General features: G+C 38.2%; 1 protein-coding gene across 1 annotated transcript in view; it reads left to right on the top strand.

Annotated features, from left to right (window-relative positions):
- The window catches only part of TMEM131 (transmembrane protein 131), an 86397-nt gene that overhangs the window by 26928 nt on the left and 37554 nt on the right, over positions 1–21915 (top strand). The window contains exons 4-12 of the mRNA XM_009883131.1: positions 5171–5294; positions 6803–6919; positions 7754–7876; positions 8592–8672; positions 12335–12485; positions 12585–12641; positions 13599–13660; positions 18924–19032; positions 20972–21080. Of these exons, the coding sequence (XP_009881433.1) occupies positions 5171–5294; positions 6803–6919; positions 7754–7876; positions 8592–8672; positions 12335–12485; positions 12585–12641; positions 13599–13660; positions 18924–19032; positions 20972–21080 (933 nt within the window). The remainder of the gene's footprint in view (positions 1–5170; positions 5295–6802; positions 6920–7753; positions 7877–8591; positions 8673–12334; positions 12486–12584; positions 12642–13598; positions 13661–18923; positions 19033–20971; positions 21081–21915) is intronic.

Genomic DNA, 21915 nt, shown 5'->3' with positions numbered 1-21915 from the left:
CTCCAGAGCTGGATGCAGTACTCCAGGTGGGGTCTCACGAGAGTGGAGTAGAGGGACAGAATCACCGCCCTTGACCTGCTGGCCACGCTTCTTTTGATGCAGCCAGGATACGGATGGCCTTCTGGGCTGTGATCGCACATTGCTGGCTCATGCTGAGCTTCTGGTGAATCAGCACACCCAGGTCCTTCTTCTCAGGGCTGCTCTCTAGTCATTCTCCACCCAGCCTGTATTTCTTCTTGGGATTGCCCTGACCCAGATGTAGGACCTTGCACTTGGCCTTGTTGAACTGCATGAGGTTGGCTTGGGCCCCAGCCTGCCCCGGTCCCTCTGGATGGCATCCCTCCCCTCCAGCATGTCTACCTCGCCAAACAGCTTGGTATCATTGGCAAACTTGCTGAGGGTGCACTCGACCCCACTGTCCATGTCTGCGACAAAGATGTTGAACAGTACAGGTCCCAGTACCGACCCCTGAGGAATGCCACTCATCACTGGTCTCCACTTGGACGTGAAACTTTTGATATATTGTGTGACAACTGGTCTTACAATTGTTTCGGCAGTTACCAAAGATACCAAAAGGAAAAAAATACTGAGGGGAAAACATATTTCTTAAACTCAAGTTCATGAGGAATTTACCTGAATTGAATCTTGAGTATATTTATCTATATTCCCAGCATGTCAGAAATCTAAGTGGGAATGTTTTGGTTGACTTCCGTTCTCCCTCCAGTCTTATAAGAAAGAATAGGAGATGGGAGAGGAAGAATCCATCTGCTGAATTTATATCCTTTGCTTTTCAGTCGTATATTTGTATCAGTTTTCATAAATCACGTGAACATTTTAGAGGTGTCTAAACTATATGCAGTAAAAAAAAAAAAGTAATTACTATTTTAAAAGGGCATTTTCTGAAATCATATTTGTTTCACAGTGAATAGCTCAATATTTTTGCAAGTTAAGTTTGAGCCAATAAATCAAGGACTCATCTCCCCATCTTTTTGCAGGAGCTGGTTTCCTTTGTTAAAATAGTCTACCTCTTGATCCCTAGAGCAACAATGAATTCCATTACAAGGACATGCTTACAATGCACTGCCGATACTAACTCAGACTTTGGAAAGAGTTGAGTTGCAGCAGTGAAGAACAGGAATATAGGCTTCTTTATGCATTTGATCAGGCACCTCACCCTTGTTAATTACCATATTCTCATCTAGGTTGTGGTATCTGTTTTTTTTATCAGCGTAGGTGGACCTATACAGGGACATAAGATCAGGAGCAAAATCTTACATGCTTTGACAGTTCATGTTTGCCTGAAGGTGTGTGTCTGTACGAGCTTCTTGCAATGAGAAGTGCTAGCTGCGACTGCTCCAGGAAATTCTGCTGTAAAATTTGGCACCAGGTAACGCTATACTTGTGCAGATCACTGCGGCTTGATAATCAACAGCCTGGAGAGCATCCCTTATGTGTGATTATTGCCTGGGATGTAGGTTCATTAAACGTGCCTGGTGCACACTCCTTTACCTGGATTTTACCATGTCTGATGGCAGAAGAAACAAGTGAGTTTTGTCCTATTTCTGTAGATTTGGCTAACATCAAGCTTAAAGAATACAAAGAAGGCTGTATCTGAGCAAAACATAATACCAGACTCATTGTTTCAAAATCAGAATGGTCAACAAAACAGTAAAATAAAACATAGTCCTGGCAACAGAATTCCTTTTTAGTGACTTCTGCCTTTCTCACTTATACTGTAGTGGTTTAGTCTGGAATCTGAAGTTAGTGAACCATGATGTCTGTCATGGCTACTTCCCTACTTGCTGTTTTTATAGGCTTTAGCCTATCAAATATATTGTTGTATATTCTCTTCTTTTCAGAACTGGAATAGCATGAAGGCCTTAAAAGATTGTTAATATTTGAAACATTTCCTGAGATAATGAGTTTTACTTCCAAACTACCTTTCTGACAGGAACAGACTGACACTTCAGTATTACTGGTTCATTCAACATAATTTTCTTGGCTTTGTGGTGTTTTCCACATTATGCATCATACAAAGTATCTCTTAGTTCAACTCTGATCTTAGGTTTTCAGTACACAGCTGGTTCTCTGTAGAGACCAGAGGTGACATGCTAGTCATGTCATTTGCTCACATATAATGCAGTGCCTCATTTTCTCTCACTTCCTGCTGCTGTGGTTGGTGGAAACTGTTCTGCTTTGTTCTTGTTTTTGGCTCTTAAGCTCCTGTTATGGTTTGAAAAACCCTTAAAAATTTATTGTCGTTTAGACAGTCATTCTGTCATTTGATGACCCCTCCCCATCTCGGAAGGGGAATCGGGGAAACATCAAGGAAACCTGGGGGTTGAAATATAAACAGATTTAATAGAATAAGACTAGACGATTAACATCAATAACACTAAAGAACCAATATTGATCCCGATACCAATACAAAATACACAAAAATTATACTTGGGCAATTATATCAGTAGGAAGCTGTGCCGCGCTCCCAGCAGTGGACAGCAAATGTTGGACACTGCCAGGGCTATGGCTTTGGGAGGAAGAGAAGGCCTCAGGGGTCTGGCACCAGGGCAAGAAGTTCTTAGGATGGCAGCCATCAAGGGAGAGAGAGACTTCGCAGAAAACTTTCTAATTGAATGTTACATTCATGGTATGAAATAATCTTGTTGGCCAACTTGGGTCAAGCGCTCAGGTCTCGCTCCTCATCCCTGCACCTGGCAAGCTTAAAAACACTGAGACCTTGAAACCCACACACCATAGCTGTCTATAACATAAATATTTTCATCAATTCAGACACTAGAGTCTTCTAAAAGTGCAGTTTTCCTGAGTATTAGAAGAGAAATTAGTCCTGTGTCGCTCAAACCAGGACAGCTCTTCTTATGAAAACTGGCTTGGAGTTCATTGTAATAGAGGAGGAAGATGATGTTTCCACTTCTTGGGGAGCTACTAACATGCGCTGGGGAAGAGAAGCATCCAGAAAATGCACTATGGCAAGCAAAAGAGTTAGAACAAAGTGCTTCTGGCAGCATGTCTTCCACTGAGAAGAATGAAAAATTACAGGGGGAACTAAGGAACAGACAGCTGATCTTCATGAGAGACTGAAAGAGCTTTCTTCAGTGTTGGAGGAGTTGTACTGTTATATTTTTTTTGTGTTGGTATAATCAGAGGGGAATTCTTCAAGGCATGACCACTTTCTGTAAACAACAGATTCACTGCGAAGTTGCTAACTGTTACAAAAGCTTGCTTATGCCTTTCACTGATGTCAGTTTGAAGCAGCGGGTTCAGCATTTGGGGGGTCTTGGTTAACTCAGTATCAGCAGACACTTTTCTTAGTTGTGCTTTTGTGGGTGGTTGGGGGTTTTTTGTGTTGTTTTTTTTTTTTTTTTTTCTTTTTTGCAGGGGATGGGGTAGAGATGGGGAACTTCAGAGGGTTGGATCTCATTCAAATTGCTCTGGTCTGATAAGCTTTTCCCTAGTGAAGGGAGAAACAGGTGCATAGGTTTACTGTTTGATTCCATTGATCAACAATGTAGCAGTTACAGCAGTTAATGCAAAACATAACAGCTGATAAACCATTTCTCTTTCTAATATCCGCATGTATACTGGCAAAAGATACAAATACTTACATTATGGCTTAACTTGGTTTCATGGGGGTTTTAAAAGGTGAGGAGAGAAAGTTTTGTCTTTATTAAAGTTAGATTAGAGAAGTGAAAATGAGATTTTTTTAAATTTTTTTTGGACGGTGAAAGAAGGATCAAGAACAAGTGTTTGCTGATGGAGATATTAGGAGGAGTCAGCAAGCAAAGTAGAGAGATTTACAGTAGTAGAGTGCAGATATATTCTACTGTTTGTGATGCTGCAGTTTATTTAATGTTAATCATTGTGTCTTTGAATTAATATCACGGTCTTTAGCATCTATATGTTTAGGCCATGTTTCATAAGTAGAAGGTTCTGTCTGTTACTGCAATCACTTTGTAAATTGTGGTATAGTTTGATTACTGTCACTAAATCCTCCATTCAATGCAACCTTTAGTTTACAGCAAGCTTATGTTGCTCTATCTATTGAGGCACGCTCTCCCCCCACAAGCTGAAAAACTGTGCAACTAGAATAGTGCTTATTAATTTGGCCTGTTAAAGTTAACTGAGGATGGCAGAACAACTGCCTATTATTGGTCATCACCACTTTGGCTACTGCAGACAGTAATTCTTCTCAACAGTTTTGTGGTCCTTGCAATGTTTGGAGCAGGTGACATGGAAAGGAGTGCTATGTGGAACACATGTAGCCTGAAAGTTAAGAGTTAACTGTTTTGAATTCTGAATTTAATTTGGAGCAAATTGTAATCTACAGGCTTTATTAGTGCTTTGGTGCTGATGCTTAACATGTATGTGTTAAAAGGATGAAAAAAATTCTGAAGAGATAACCAAAGTCTGAAAAATAATTGTTGAAACTGAAGCATTTATTGTCGTGTCAGCTGTTGTAAGCAAAAAGGAAGAAGCCTAAAGTTTGTGTGGAATAAGTTATTAGTATGTCATATTACTGAAAAAGTGTGCTGTTTGACTTCGGTGTTTTAGACTGCTTAAATTCTAGAATTTATCTCAAGCATTTTCTATTTTTTTCCTTAAAGTATGAATTAAAATGCAGTATACAAATAAAATAGTTGTTGCTGCACATGTTTGCGTACTTCATTCTGTACAGCATATTATAAAATATAATACCAGAAAAATTCTGGGTAAGACTACTTACAATCTATCAGGAAAAAAGTGTGCTTAGACTTCTGTCTCTGGTGTGTTCTGTTTATTTCAAGTTGCTGTGTGAAATCTGTCTTAAGATAATTGCTTAAAGGTTCTAGCATGGTAATAGAAAACTTCGCTTCTTCTGATTCTGAAGTAAATACCTGAAAAATAGTTTCATTTTGGATAGGTGTCATTTTAGAAGATGATACAATGTTAAGTAAGCCTTCAGGAATAGTAATCAATAAAATAATGGAAAAGATGCTAACTAAGTAATTCTTCAAGGTAGAATTTACATATGTTACTCGAAATAAGATTTAATGCAGAGTTCTATTGTCAGTGTTCATCACTGTTGTGTTCCTATCTGGTTTAATGGGATAAAGCCCAATGTTCTATTTTCTAGAATTCTAACAGTTTATAAGTATTCTCTCTGTCTCCACAGGCCAGTTGGAATGCCAAAAATGGAAAAAGTTTACCTACATAACCCTAGCTCAGAAGAAACAATTACATTAGTATCAATATCTGCTACAACATCACATTTTCACGCGTCATTTTTTCAAAATAGGGTAAGTTACTCTGCTTTCTCAAAATGAACTTTTCCTTCCCCTGCCCCACCCCGAATGGGAGCTTGATTTCCCTCCCTTCTTTAAAGGAGCTATTTAATGCAATAATTACATACCTAAAAGTATTAAGATACTGCAGTTCTTTATCTCATATCAGTTACCAAGCAAATTTGAACTGAGCACGGAAACACGCATGAACCCTGTATTGTGGTTTAATCTGGCAGGCAGCTAAATACCACACAGCCATTCCCTCGCTCGCCCCCAGTGGGATGGGGGGGGAGAGTTGCCAAAAAAAGGTAAAACTCGTGGGTTGAAATAAAGACAGTTCAATAGGACAGAAAAGGAAGGGAAAAAATAATAATAAAAAAACAAATTGTGCACAATGCAATTGCTCACCACCCATTGACCAATGCCCAGCCAGTCCCTGAGCAGCGGCTGCTCCCCGGCCAACTCCCCCCGGTTTATATGCTGAACATGACATCATATGGTATGGAATATCCCTTTGGCCAGTTTGGGTGAGCTGTCCTGGCTGTGTCCCCTTCCAGCTTCTTGTGCATCTCCAGCTGGCAGGGCATAAGAAGCTGAGAAGTCCTCGACTTAGTATAAGCACTGCTTAGCAACAACTAAAACATCAGTGTGTTCCCAACATTATTCTCATACTAAATCCAAAACACAGCACTACACCAGCTACTAGGAAGAAAAATAACTCTTATCCCAGCTGAAACCAGGACACCCTACTAGAAGAGAAGGAATGAACTATTGCATAGGAGTTCTGACTACACTGGAAGTGTATACTGTAACTGACGGCTTAACAGCAGATCTCCTTTGTTGCAGAAGTGACTAAGTGTACATTGCCTTAGAGTACATACAGGAACAAGCTGTTATTTTGCTTTTTTTGAAAATTGTAAGTCCAGTGAAGTGATGTTAGTGTGAAGCAGTCACTCCAATGCACTTATAACTAGTGCAATCATGTTACAGGAACTTGCAAGTTAGAAAACATGGTGTCAGCAGGGTTAACTCTTAACCACATTACTGTCAGATATAGTCCTCTAGTTTCAGTTTTGTCTGCAGGGCCTGTGGCTTAGCAGGGGCCATGTAAACACTAAAAACTTCAGAAAACCTGTCTACAAGCAACCTTTCTCACTTACGGAAATGTTGTAGTAATTGCCTTTCCCCAATATTCTGTAAACTGTCAGTCAAAAATATTTCTGTGATAAGCTGAACTCTTGTGTTCAGAATTTAACGTAAAAATTCAATTAAATATGATCCTGCACTAGGTAATAGGTGTAAAATACTGGTATTTTTATTAATTTTTTTACACATTTGTATTTGTCTAAAACTTCTACGCTTTTTTTTTTTTGCAAATCTGCAGTAGACTTTCTAACTTCAGTTTTCCATAAAGAACACAAGGAGATCTTCTGTAGCACAAAAAGTATTGTTCACCTGCAGGGTGGAATGTCTTCAATAAATGGTTTTGCTTATTCCTCTGCTTGCTCATTTTTATTTTCCAGAAAATTCTTCCAGGAGGGAATACGTCCTTTGATGTAGTTTTCCTTGCAAGAGTAGTGGGAAATGTAGAGAACACTTTATTTATTAACACTTCTAATCATGGGGTATTTACTTATCAGGTAAGAGAATTACAGTCTTTCAGAAGAACTTGTGAAGTGTCAGTCAACCAGAGCAGTATCTATTATGGCATGCTTAATCATCCACAGACATTTGCACAGTAGTGTTGTAGGGTTTTTTTTTTTTATCAGCCCAGTTGAAGAAGTTTCCATCCCTGCTGTTTGTTGTAACACAGAGGTATGCCATTGTAAATACCTGTAGGGCAGTACTGTAAGCCAGGTCGATGAAATTATGGAGGGTTTAAAATCCTCCCAACAACTTTTTTGTGTGTTATTTTAGTGGCTCGTTGCAGTGATCTAGATCGTTCTTTGGCTCTGTACTCATCTGATCCAGTCACAAGACAATGTTATTCATTAAGCTGGCAAAAAATTGTTCACTTGAGATTCAGAAAGATAAACCAGACAGATGAGAGTCTGAAAAGTGAGAGAAACCCTCTTGTTGAAAGAATAAGACTCTTACCATGACAATGTTTTGAAAACAACAAGAAAAACATGTCCCATATGTTTCACGTCTGTTTCATAATGCTATGATTAAAGGGTATTTCACATCGTTTTAACCTTTAGCTGGTATCTAGTATTTCAGATTATCAGAAAAAAAGATGGCATTTTGACTTCCTATGTTCTAAATATGTCAGTGTAAGTAGCAGCAATGAGAAATACCCTTTAGCTGCAAACCAAACCAGTTTATTTCAGTGCTTTAGCATGATACTGGTTTTAAATGTTTGGTTAGAAGTATACTATAAAATTAATTGAAAAGAGTACTTGTTAGATTGCTGAAATTGGCTTTGCAACCATTACATACAGCTACTTAAGCTTGTTTTTCTTTTTCTGAACCAGGTGTTTGGCATTGGAGTACCGAACCCCTATAGATTGCGCCCATTTATTGGGGCACGAGTTCCTGTAAATAGCAGTTTTTCTCCTATAATAAATATACATAACCCTCACAGTGAACCTTTGCAGGTGAGCCTAAGAGAAAACCATGAAATGTTCATTTATGTTTATGATATTCAATTGAAATTTTGGTTATTTTGGTACTTCTTAAAATTCTGTTTGAACTTTAAAGCTATTTGAGGCCAAGTCTTTCATACTATATAAATGTTTTTCTGTTTAAATGCAAATTGGTTGTTCTAGAAATTGTAGATTATGCTCACAGATCTCTTAATATGCTGAATTGAGGTTTTGCTGTGAAATTTCCATTTTTAAAATGGTCATAATTACTGAAAATTAAAGAATTGAACTTAACTGGTAATTAAGAGAAATATGGAAGTAAACAAAGTAAAATAGATCTTGTGCTTTTAATCGAGGCATGCCTCTTGGCTTCCTTCTACTTCTTTTGCACAGCATAAGGTGTCTTTATGGTGTACCCTAGTATGTAACGTTGGCAAGCGTTCTTATGTTAAGGCAGGACTGATGTCTATACCTAACCAAACAAGTAAATGAATAGTCCTCTGATAAACACGATCTGATTCTGTTAAGTGATCCACAAACTGAAATGGTACAGAAAGCACAAAGTGTAGTACTAGCAAATGGCTATATCATCGTTAAATGTGAATTTATAAGATACTCCAATGGTCACGTAGTTGTTAACCCACGCCATTGCACCTTATAATACCTGATAAGTAAAACAAGATCCCTTTAAAGTTGAGTGCTAACATTTTCCTGTTAACCACTTCAGGTGGTAGAAATGTATTCCAGTGGAGGTGATCTCCATTTAGAGCTTCCAACAGGTCAGCAAGGAGGTACAAGGAAGCTATGGGTGAGTAGTCATAGCTTGCAGTGTTCATTGTACTTGTTTGGGGAGGTTTTATTTTGATACGATTTTAGTTTGTCGGGTTTTTTTACCAACTTTGTTTCTTGTGATGTAATCATTAAAAATATCCCATAAAAATGGAAACGGTAACAGGGTCTGTTAATTGTATGGTAATAGGAATTGAATGAAAGGTTTAATTAAAAGAAGCCATCTGTATTGAGCTGTGCTTTTTTTGAAATGAGAGGAATAAGGTGATTGACTAGTAGAATGAATTACTCTTACCTAAGGATTCAGGACAACATAGTCCTTCTGGTGGCCTGTGAGCTGCATCTAACCCACAGGAAGAATATGTGGATTCTTTTATATTTTTTTTTTTGTCTTTTAAACTGAGAAAGTCCTTCCTGCAAATCACTATGAGTGCATACTTGGGTTGAAAAAGCAGCTGAATGATCTTAGGGAAGAAGAATCTACTAAGGAGTACTAAATAAAACAGCAGAGTGTCTAGCTGCAATAAAACCATAGAGCATGAGTCGAGAATGGCTGGAAACTGTTCTGGAAAATATTCTACATGCATGCCCTGCAGTTACTCTTTGCTCTTCATGTCTGCTGCTGGATACAGGGTAGTGGGTTGGATGGACTCACAGTCTGGCCCGATTAATCTGTTTAGTTGCATTCTTCACTTACTGTAGTTTTGAAGTAACACATATTGATATCCTTTAGTGAAATAAATTTTAGAAGCATCCTGAAGGTAGTGTATTGGCTCCATGCTGTATATCAAATTATTGGTAATGTCCAATTAGATACAAACCTATTTTCCTCTTTAATTGGAATTATTCCTTCTTTTGAGGACTTTTTTTTGTCTGGGAGAGACTTTAAAGTGGTTGGGCTCCAAAACTTGTCTCTTGCTCAAGTGTATCATTATAGTCACTGACAGTTACATCTGTTGGAATGGGTAAAGCCAGGATATTTCAAAGTAAGCTAGGAAGGACCATCGCAAAACTTAATTCCTGGCTTTTCTGGAGAAAGTCCATGAGAATGTCAGTATCCTAGTTTAAGATACAAAAGTTGCAAGCAAGTGAGTGTGAAAACAGATCACAAGCATTTTAAAAAATGCAGTGGAAAGAGTAAACAGATGCTGAGGGTTAGATGTAAACATTAAAATAGATTTAAATTTTTTTTTTTTTTTTTAAATGAAGGTCCATTTCAATACATGTATTCATTTTAAAAAATGAATTTGTTATGATTTGTCACCAATCCCTAGTTACACATATGGAAGAGTGAAATCACATCCTTTGAAACATTAATGAACGGCTGCATTATCTTAGGTCTGTGAATAAGTGAAAAAAGAACTTGAATGCTTCTTAGTTTAGGGACTCACCAAGTAGTGGCTGTTGGAACTAGTTACTTTGATATTCAGCAGTTTTCAAAGAATACATCTACAGTCATTGTAAGACCATCTGAGGAACCGGAAGGTGTATAAGTCCATGGGACCTGATGAGATTAATCTGCGCGTCCTGAGGGAACTGGCGGATGACTATCCATCCTATTTGAGAAGTCATGGCAGTCCGATGAAGTTCCTGGTGACTGGAAAAGGGGAAACGTAACCCCCATTTTTAAAAAAATTAAAAAAGGGAGAGCTGAGGACCTACAGGCTGGTCAGTCTCACCTCTGTGCCTGGCAAGATTCCGGAGCAGATTCTCCTGGAAACTATGCTAAGGCATGTGGAAAATAAGGAGATTGGTGACAGCCAACATGACTTTACTAAGGGCAAGTCATGCCTCACAAATTTGGTGGCCTTCTGTGATGGCGTTACAGCATTGGTGGATAAGAGAAGAGCAAGTGACATCATCTACCTGGATTTGTGCCAAGGCGTTTGACTGTCCTGCATGACATCCTAGTCTCTTAAATTGGAGAGACATGGATTTGACGGATAGACCATTTGGTGGATAAGGTTTTGGCTGGATGGCTGCACTCAAAGAGTTGTGGTCAACAGCTTGATACCCAAGTGGAGACCAGTGGCAAGAGGTCTTGGAGGTCTTGTCTTGGAGACAAGAGGCATTCCTTGGGTCAGTACTGGGACCAGTACTATTTAACAACTTGACACGGATGTTGGGGTTGAGTGCACCCTCAGCAAGTTTGCTGACGCCACCAAGCTATGTGAAGTAGTCGACATGCTGGAGGGAAGGGATGCCATCCAGAGGGACCTGCACAGGCTGGAGAGGTGGGCCTGTGCAAACCTCATGAAGTTCAACAAGGCCAAGTGCAAGGTCCTGCACATGAGTCAGGGCAATCCCAAGCACAAATACAGGCTGGGTGGAGAACGAATCGAGAGCAGCCTTGAGGAGAAGGACTTGAGGGTGTTGGTGGATGAGAAGCTCAACATGAGCCGGCAATGTGCGCTCGCAGCCCAGAATGCCAACTGCATCCTGGGCTACATCAAAAGCAGCACGGCCAGCGGATCAAGGGAGGTGATTCTGCCCCTCTACTCTGCGCTGGTGAAACCCCACCTGGAGTACTGCATCCAGCTCTGGAGCCCCCAACATAAGAAGGACATGGACCTGTTGGAGCTAGTCCAGAGGAGGGCCACAAGGATGATCGGAGGGCTGGAGCACCTCTCCTATGAGGAGAGGCTGAGAGAGTTGGGGCTGCTCATCCTGAGAAATAGAAGGCTCCGGGGAGACCTTATAGCAGCCTTCCAGTACTTAAAGGGGGCCTACAGAAAAGGTGGGGAGGGACTCTTTATCAGGGAGTGCAGTGATAGGACGAGGGGTAATGGTATTAAACTGGAAGAAGGTAGATTTAGGTTAGATATTAGGAAGAAATTCTTCACTCAGGGTGGTGAGACACTGACACAGGTTGCACAGAGAAGTTGGGGATGCCCCATCCCTGGAGGTGTTCAAGGCCAGGTTGGATGGGGTTTTGAGCAACCTGGTCTAGTGGAAGTCATCCCTGCCCATGGTAGGGGGGTTGGAACTAAGTGATCTTTAAGGTCCCTTCCAACCTAAACCATTCTGTGATTGTGCCATGGAAAATATGGCTTGATCTTCAGAATGGATTGGTTTGTACTACAGAACGCCCAGAGCAGGTGTATAAGAAAATCCACACCTATATGCATTGTGTCCTGTCCAGTTTCCTTCATTAAAAACATAAAGCATAGAGGCCGTGATCTGAAACATCAACTGATGCAAGGACTACTCATCAAAAATTCCTACTTTCTATGATATTTATTTGCAGTTCTGCGCTATTCCAATTTGTATTTAGCGCTAAACTGTATGCCTTGTGTCTGCTTTGGAGAAAAAACAATTGGAATATACAAAAGCAATATTTGATGATAATGGACTCAACATTTTTATGAATAGATTTTGTTTATTGGTAGATTCTGTCAGTTTAATCTGTTTTACCACAATTTTAATACGTAAAACTTAATCAAATTGGACATGAAAGGCCTCTTGCATATACCTATTTTTAATCAGTGTCCTATTAGACGATTACAGCTAACCTTACTGAATTTAATGGTAACTTTAATAACTTTCAGCCTATCTCTTACTGCTGTCGCAGCTTTTTCTCTTAATGCAATTATACTCAATGGTTCTGTTGTAATTTTTTTTGTGTGGCAGCCTTTTTTGTAATTACTGCACTCTCATAGATGTGCTTTGATTCTTTATCAGGAAATACCTCCGTATGAAACAAAAGGAGTGATGAGAGCCAGCTTTTCTTCAAGAGAAGCAGATAATCATACAGCCTTCATTAGAATAAAAACAAATGCCTCAGACAACACAGAATTTATCATTCTCCCTGTTGAAGTAGAAGTTACAACAGGTTTGTAGAAAAGTGGTTGTTTTGTTGTTGTGGGTTTTTTAAAATAATTCAGCTTATAGTATTATAAGAAAATGGTAACTTCTCTTTTTTTTCTTAAAGCGCCAGGAATCTATTCATCAACAGAAATGCTAGATTTTGGTACACTACGAACACAAGGTAAATTATACTCCAGGTCTCAGTATTTGTGAGGAGTATGGTGGGGAGGGGAAAGCCCAGTTATCTTTGTACTATTCAGGATTTCTTATGGAATGATGCTTTTTAAAAGCCAGAGTTTCAAAAGCAGGATAACAACGTGTTACAGCAGTGCATAAATGTATTCACCTGCAAGTATACCTGAGGTGTGTACAAGCAAACAGTAGTTTGCACATCCATTTGTAAGTCTGGTAATAACATTAGTCTTACACAGTTGCGCATGGCTTAGTCTGAAAACCATTGTCAGTTTACTTAATTTGTGAACTTGTTTTGAAAGATGGCTTTACATCTGCATAAGTCTTAATTTTCAGACACAGGGAATAGTGAAAGTGTGCAAACTTAGTCAAATTTGTTACTTACGATAAGCTCTCTTTTTTTGAAGTGCCGCTTACACATTTGAGCCTAACATTTTACATTTTAAATTAATATTGTTTAGTGAAATAGAAAAATATATGGCAGAAAGTAGTAAAACTGAAGGTATCTTTTGAAACTGTGAAAGGGACTCATTACTGAAGAATAACAGTATATATCTTCTTTCCACTAAAAAAAGGTAGCTTCTAAAGCTTGCAAGTTACTTAACATGTAAAGAGTTTTGAATAAGATTAGTTTCTGCTGAATATTGGTGCGTCTGGCAAAATCATTCATTGTAGTATTCTAACCTGTTCATTTCTTAATGTGTTAGAAATACGAGTGGTTAGCTGAAGCATGCAATACCTATTAATACACAAAAATGCAGTTTGTAAGTGTGTCAGATTCTTGGGAGTAGCTGTTTTGACTGGCTATACTGTCATGTTAGTCTACCTTTTTTAACTCTGAACAACTTTGAATTTATATGAGAAACCAGCTAGTGCAGATGACTTTGTATATGGTTCTTATGTTAAAGTAGCCTAATAGCCAGGTGTGTTTTTTGTTCTTTAACAGATCTGCCAAAAATTTTAAATCTGCATTTATTAAATTCAGGAACAAAAGATGTGCCAATTACAGTAAGTTTTATTTCCTTTCAATTTGAATCTTTCTACTTGGATTTTCTTTCTTTTGTAAAAAATTGATCATTCACAGGTTCACCTTGTAGTGTTCAGAATTAGAAGCTAGGTGATGTGTGACTGAAAACGTAACTTAATAGTAAGACAGTCTGTATGCATGGTAAAATTCATTTGCTTCGTAGCCTTCTTTGAAGGGCTGTTTCAGTGTTTATGGGCTGCGCCTGCAATATCTGAGCTTCTGGAAGCTTTTATACTCGAGAACAGTAACTCCTATTCAGTGAACAAGAGATTAATGCAGAGTCTATGGGATTCTTTGTCCTCATCACACACTCCATGAGAGTGTATAAAGTGGTTGCCCAACATAATCTTTTAAGATGAGCAAAGAGTAGCTTTCAAGAGCAGACTGTAAAATGACCCTTGTTTTCTTGAGGTTATCTGCTTTGTAGCTGGAAATAGGAAAAAAGCCTGCAAACACTCTAGAGCCCTTTCCAGTGAGATCACTGCAGCTGCACATAAAGTGCAGCCAGCTTCAGAATTCTAGGTTTTGGATTTTCTACTTTCTATTTTTATTATAGAATTTTGGCGCTAAGCCGGTAGTCCGCCTTTGTTCATTCATACCTTTTTCCTGTGTAATTTTTCTCATGGCCCACTATTTTTTCTCACTTCTTCCTTCTCCCCTTCCTGTCTTCCTTGTTTTCCAGATTTAGTTGTATAGCTAGCTATACCTTGTCCCAGTGCACTTCAAAAAGTGTTGAAGTGTTGAAAAGAAACAGAGGAGCGAGAAGAATGACTGCAGGATTGGCAAAGGTTTCTTTCTGAGCTCTTGGAGAGCATTTCTGTGTTTTTAAAGCTTAGAGCTGTAACTGTAGGGAATAGTATTTTAATAGTAGAGGTCTAACAAAAACTTAAAAAAGATACTGGAAACTGAGGCTAGATGAATTTAAACTAGAGACAGAACACATTTTTAGTAATGAGGATAACTTTACACTGTGGTAATTGTCCATTGCAATGCTTGTTAAGTTGTTCACTAGTAATTTTCAAGTCAAGAGAAACTTGCAGTATAATGCAAACAGAATTTAATTCATCGAAGTCCTAATGCTTATTGCATTAATGAGGTCAGATGATCCTGTAAGGTCCCTCGTGGTCTTGTAAGCTATGAGCCAGCTTCCATGGAGGGTTTTTATTTAAAAAAAGGCCTGTATATGATTTTTACAAGGGTTGGTAAATTTATTAAATTATTATTCCAGCTATGTCTGCTGTCTTACATCATGTCCATCTTCCTAGATTTGCCAGGTTTTTGGCATAGGGAGTTTTTTGTGGTGGTGTTTTTTGGGGTTTTTTTTATGTGTATAATATACTTGAGTACGATGCAAATAACCATATATTCAAACCATCTGTATTGCTTTTCATATCTGATAATGTAGTACCTAGTTCATATTCCTCCGTTTAAAAAAACCCTACCCATGTTTTATAAGCTATGGTCTTTGGACTGTAGACTATAGACCACAGACTGTGGTCTAATGGAAGGCCATGGTTTGATAACAATTCTACATGACATGACAGAACTTTTCCAGATGAATTATTCTTCTACAGAGTATCAAAGCAGTACATTTGGTAATCCTAGAGCTTTTAGGGCTCACTTTTGCAATGATGAAGTTACCACATAGGTCCAGATATGATGTATTTTTCAGTGTGTCACATACGGCACATCAAGTCAATTGTTCTTCTCATGAAGGCACAGCTTTGTGGTGAAGTCTGTAACCTTTCTAGCATTTGAAGCACTGTGTGAATTTCTGCTGCTGTGCCAATCAAGGAATTTCAAAGTGGTAAGCAAGAATAAAGAATTCTTGGAAGAACCTGGTGAATAGCTTGCTTCTAGGAGAGCTTGAGAAATAGATTTCTGACCCTTTAGAGCTAGGGTTTAAAAGCAGTGAGACAGAGCTCTCTGACAAATTTCATCTTAATGTCAGAAGAAAAGGCCAAGGCTATATTTAGCATATATTTAAGCTGGGTGCTGGAGGAACTAAATATCTTCAGGTCATCTGTGTATGACAGACCACTAATACTGTTGCCACAGTTGTAGTTGTTCTGCCTTTAAGTACTTAGTCATGCTGTGGTCCAACAAATTCGTTGAGGAAAATAAGAGCGAGTCACTCGACTTTCTTTTTTAAGTTCTAAAACTCTTTATAAAACTTTCTTAATTACATTCTGTAGGAATTTCTCCATTATTAGGGAGAATCATGTTTATTTTAGACTGGATAAACTGCTGTCATGCTGTAACAATTAAGCCATGCTGTGAAAAATGTAGTAAATGTAGGTTATTGAACACTTTCTTTTATCCCTTCTCTAGAATGAAAATTTTGTGTTTCCTTAAGGCAGCTTAAGCTCATTTGATTGCTAAAAGCAAAGGCACACTTTAAAATTTGAACTCCTGATCACGTTTGATGCAGGAAGAACCAGGAACTTCAGGACAGTTGTGTATTGAAGCTGAGTTCTATCAGTTTGAAAATAAAAGTGTTTATATAAGAAAGTATTTACTTACTTCTGTCACAGTTCACATACTTTAGAGTAGATTTGTTTTTCTCTTATCAAACTGCAAGAAGTAGTTTACTTCTGTGTTATGTTCTCAGTCTGCACATTTGAGTGTACACGTCTCAAAGTTACCAAGGGAAAATTACCTTAAAGGATTAAAATCTAGTGGTAGTTTATTCCTTGGCTGTTCTGGATGGTGCTTGATGGTGAAATTGAGCTTTAGTTAGTTAGGTGTGTCCCTGTTCAAACTGAAGGCCACGTTATTGCTGACAAAATAATTGTGTCTATTAAAGCAACTAAAACACTACAGAGGTGGTTCTGACACTAATGGAACCAGCCTTAGTCTGCTGCATGCAGGGCTTTTTCCTCTTGCAGCAGCATAGCTGTGTCTTCACTATCTGTAAGCAAAAGTCTACAGCCTGCTCAGTCTTTAGAGCAATATGCTAGGTGGACAAGGCAAAACTACATTTGGGAACCTGCTGACAGGTAAACAGTAGGGATGAACATGTGCCAGTGTTTCAACCCCTACTCTTCTCCTCTTTAGTTTGTTAGAATAGGTGTAGTTCTTAAACGTTTGAAGTCTTTCCCAATAACTACTGCAATAGCACAAAGCCTTCTCCTCCCTCTGTGTTCTCTAGAACATTTAAGGTCCTCATTTTCTGCTCTTATGCTAAATATTGACTGTATCTTCATACAGCAGGGTCAGGAATCTTCACTGGGAGAGCCATACCGTGGGAGAGCCGTGTGTTACTGAAGCATGTCTATTTGAAGTTGTTCTTCCCCACAGAAGTTGCTACTAGGAGATTTTTCTGAGAAAATTGGTGTTACTGGATTCTTGATAGAACCTGTTTTGCATGTATTCTCATGGCCTGTCCCTGTTTGATGATTCTTAAGTCACATCAGGACAAGTTTTGCTTGGGCTTTATTTGAAACAGGTTAAAATTTGAGGAAGGTGAAGTTGAAAGGATTCTTTAGATGTTTCTTTTTCTTTTAGTTGTTTTAATTCTGTGTTTCCTTTCGGACCATGTAATCAAGCAATAAATGAAAAATGTGCATGGTGTAGTTAGGAAATTTTCAACAAAGCGCTAAATTCCTTTCTTAACTAAATTCAAAAGCTGTAGACAATTTGAGTAAATACACCTAGGTTGGTTACACTTGGGGTTTAAGAGATGCACCTCTGAAACCTGCCATTTTTCTGGCAATGGGCTGTCCTTTTGAATATTTCTGATTTGATTTACTAAATGAAATCAGCATAATTTCAAACTTCAATAATTAAAAAACAGCCTTTTGCACGAAAAGAGCTACGAGAAATGGTTAGCCTTGCTGCCATGCGGAAGTTGTCAACTTGATTACAGCTTTGGTTTCATCTGCTTTAAGAGGTCTTTTTTTAAAGACATCTCAAGATCTCAGTTTTGTAGTATAGATTTCATTAGAAGAAAATTGTGATAATTATGAATTGACTTGTGAAAAGAAATATCTGCACCACATATATGCAGATGGTTGACAATGGTCAGTACTATAAATCCAAAATACAAAACTTCTAGTTGAATTAACAGAGAATGTTCATTAGCTGCAGGAGCAGTGCTGCTTTTTTCCTCTAAGGATCACATGGTCTGCACAACTTAGTTATGTATGCATGATTTTATGGCTTTAATTCACAATCAAGGACTGCTTAGCTTGTAAAAACTGTAATTGGTTTGTACTGATAGCTGTCTGCTGTGCTTCTCTCTGACCAAGAAAGGCTCAGCTGCTTGTGAAGCAGGTGCTGAACCTCTGCAGCCCGCATAAGGTAAACCAGCACTCATTTCAGCTTCCTTAATACAGCATCCTGTAATTTGCAGTAGCTTAACAGCTGCTACATGAGCAGCTGAGCTGTTCTTACAGCAGGAGGAGACAGCTGAGGAGGAGGAATCATGGCAGCTATCCTCATTTTAAGCAAAACAAGAATAAGAGCATTTAAATGCTCCACGCCCAGTTTCTCTCCCTGGCATCTAGATAAAGAGTTTGCTAGCAATCTTTATAGAGTCTTCAGATGTTGACGTGGAATCCATAATCCTGCTGCATAGCAATGAATATGTCCACAAATCAGCTCTGGCTAATAACTGACACAATCGCTATTCCAGTAATGCCCAATTTACCTTTTCCATTTAGCTTGAAACAGTAATTCTCAGATACAAAAGGTGGTCCTGTAAAATGTTGGTATGAAATGAGTGTCATCTCAGACTTACAAAACCATTCTCTATACAGTTGTTTTGTTTTTTTTTCCTGTGGCACCTCTGCAGACTTAGCATGGGATCAGAGACAAGGTATATGTCTGTATCATCACCAGTGATTACACAAATCAGTTAGCAGCTTTGTTAATGAGTGCACCAGAAACAAATAGTCTAGCTATTGTAACCCTGCAGCATTAAGAATAAAAAAAAAAAATAAATCTTAACTTAAATAAACTTGTTTTCTATTTTATTAACAAGTTTCTGGTCATGCTGTCACTTCATCCAACACTCTCAAGGAGAGCTCTCTCTTGCCTGCTTTCCTGTATACTGCCTGAGTAATTTGCAGGACCTGAAAACAATTCTAAAGTCTCTTATAATGCTGCTTTATTATAGGAGAGAGACCTGTAAGAACTCAGCCCAAACTAGTTGCAGTTGTATCACTTTGAAGGATACGTGAAGGCTCTACAGTCTTTAACAATGATTAATTTACAGATGCTTCATGTTTTGATTGTTTGCAGAGTGTTAGACCTACACCGCAGAACGAAGCTATAACAGTACATTTCAAGCCGGTTACGTTAAAAGCCTCTGAAAGTAAATATACCAAAGTTGCAAGTATTAGCTTTGATGGTAAGTACTGCTCCTCTCTTCTTAGAACTTCTCAAGTGCCTCTTAAAACTTGCTGAAACTTCATGAAATATTTTCACTCTCTTTAACAAAATGTTATTTGTAATTTTGAGAAGGAAATGGAATTTTCCTACCTGGAAAAGGCTTACAGTTCTAACCTCAGTTGTTTCTGAAGGGATTGTCTCTGATCATAGTCAGCAGGTAACTTAGACTGCTGAATACTGGTGAGAAGAGAAGGAATTTTTAATTTTTCTATTAAACGTAAGCAGTATTCTTATGTTAAGGCACTGATTATTTAAAATGTATTCTTAGTCTAAATAGGCATTGTTTTTGAGAAATCCTAACAAACCAGGATATGTTCCTCACAGTAATGTATATTAAAGGAGAGTATATCCCTTGGATTACCTTTTGATCCTTCCGAAGTTTAAAAAGGAATCCAAATCTTATTTCTAAAACAATTACATTTTATGTTGGAATGCCCATGCAAATGGGGCTCTGTTATGCTCTTGAGAACCTTACTCTGAATGTTGGCTTATTTTATTGTGCTGTCTTGAATTCGTATTAAAGAAAAAGGGAGGTGAAGGTGGAAAAACCTTTTACTGATATCTTTACTACAAAGATATGTTATGTATGCTGATACTGACTTTCATTTATATATTTATGAAAGAAGTGTTGGGTCATTTTCCTCCTACATAGTGTGACTAAATACTATGCTGACATTTTGTAGAAAGGCACCTCCATTTTTATAGAGATTTTAATCAACTGTCAGAGTGCTGTTGACCTATTCAGATGTTGCTGCTTTAAGATACTAGTTGGTGCTGTAAGTCTTTCTGCCTGGATTGCTTAAAAATGGCTTAAAAATATGCTTAAAAATAAGCTTAGAGAAGCTTAGAGATGCAATGTTCTTCATTTCAGGTAGACATAATTTTAGAAGTGGTATGAATAGAGAGGAGAGGATTGATTTTTATTGTTATTTATTGATTAACACTTCAGATATTTAACAGCTTACGGTTTGTAAGACCAGTGAAGTATGTCTTAACCTATAAATAAATTCTGAAATAGCTGAACTCTGTCAACCTCAGGTGGCAATATGTTCAGATTTTGAAGCTGGAGGGAATTGTTATATGAGGACCTACTGACTAACATATGGTAGATATTGGAAAGAATGGTAGTTGGGGAAAAATACCCAGTCAAGCTGCTTATTGTGTTAAAGGGACTGACTTGGTGAGTTCTTATCAGTGAAGCAGCCAGCCCTAAATATTTGCTGTTTCAGCTGTCCTAATATATGCAGGTGCTTTAGGGGGCTGGTGGCTTCTCCTACCTAGTATTTGAATCCCTTGACTTTTCTAGTGATATTGCTACCGGGCTAACATTGCTTGTTCTGTGGTCTTGGAGGAGGCCTGTGAGCATCATTCTTGAAGCTTGTGTAGTTTGGGTTCTTACATGGATTTTGATTCTTTTTCTGCAAAGTTTAGCATGTATTTGATTTCTTCGTTATTAAAATGTTGCTGCATTCCTGGCCTAGAGTCCTGCTCCACTGGTAGTTCCAAGTCTGTTAGTGGAGGGATAGGCGTATTCCATACTCTTAAGTGTGGGATTCAGCTCACTGGGATCTGAATTATCCTCTGGACATGTCCAAGTTATTTGTTTGACAGGAACAACCAGGCTTCCCTATCGTAGATAAGCTTACTAACTCAGGCAGGTCAACTAACTGCTGTTAAGGAGGAGGAATTCAGAACTCAGATCTCATACTTCCTAGACTTATTCCATGTCAGTTGCTTGTTGAAATTTCCTTTCCTTAAGATCCGTTTGTCTCTTCTGTGATACTTCATTTCTGGCCTAGCTCTGTGCTTTTATTCTTCTACTCATGCTAGTGTAATCTAATGAATCTTTTTTTTTTTTTGTCTGCTTTAACAAACTACTTATATTCTTGTGTGTACAGCATCAAAAGCAAAAAAAGCATCACAGTGTTCTGGGAAAATAACTGTTAAAGCAAAAGAGAAGAGCTACTCCAAACTTGAAATACCGTATCAAGCAGAAGTGTTGGATGGGTAAGCTTACAGTAATTGAACATAGCTCAAAACCTAAATCCCGTAAATTAGGCGATGTAGCAGGGAATTTAGCCTTTACAGGGGGAGAGGGGATATAAAGAGGTGGTGCCCAAGTTTACTGAATCTAGGGCTTATTTAGAACTACAATTACTTGTTTGTTGTTTTTTTTTTTTTTTTTTTCTTGTTTTACACTAGTAGATGAGGTAGTCTTAGTAATGCATAAGCTGGTTTCAAGGTTTGGGTTCAAGTGACCCAAGTGAGTTGTTTTTCAGAGCAGTTGAAGGCTGCAGGTGAGAGGTTTTAAAAACGCAGTGTTGGAAATTTTTCCAGTTTTGCATTTGCTGTTCTATCACTATATGAAGTAAGGGTAGGGAAATATTTTTGGTTTTAAGCAAAATTTTGGAATGACTGTCAGTGTTTCCTCATTTTTTGTTATTTATTTACAAAGTCTGGTGAAGCTGACTCTAAAATAATTGTTGAAATGAGGTACTACTTTATCAACAGAATTGACAGAGTATTTTAAAGGCAACCAAAATAAACTTACCTATCAGAACTTTTGTGCTGCAGACACCTGATTTGGTTAATAAGGAATACGCATGATTTGCAAACTATCTTAATACTTCAACACTTCCTTTTAGTCCTCCTAGTATGCCAATTGACATATTTTCTGACCTTGTTTGAATTACTTAATTATCAATGTCCCTGTAGTGCTAATAGTAAAGTTTCAGCATGTAGCGGGGTATGTACCTTTTTTGCTGTTAGATTGAATGAATTCTAGTCTTTTGTGTAAGAAAAACACTACGTTCAAGGAGAGTCAGTATTTTTCTCATACTGT

Source organism: Charadrius vociferus, unplaced genomic scaffold, assembly GCF_000708025.1.
Source record: "Charadrius vociferus isolate BGI_N301 unplaced genomic scaffold, ASM70802v2 scaffold92, whole genome shotgun sequence".
NCBI classification, from domain to species: Eukaryota; Metazoa; Chordata; class Aves; order Charadriiformes; family Charadriidae; genus Charadrius; species Charadrius vociferus.
The sequence above is the reverse complement of the archived record's forward strand: the minus strand, read 5'-3'. Positions and strand labels throughout refer to the sequence as shown.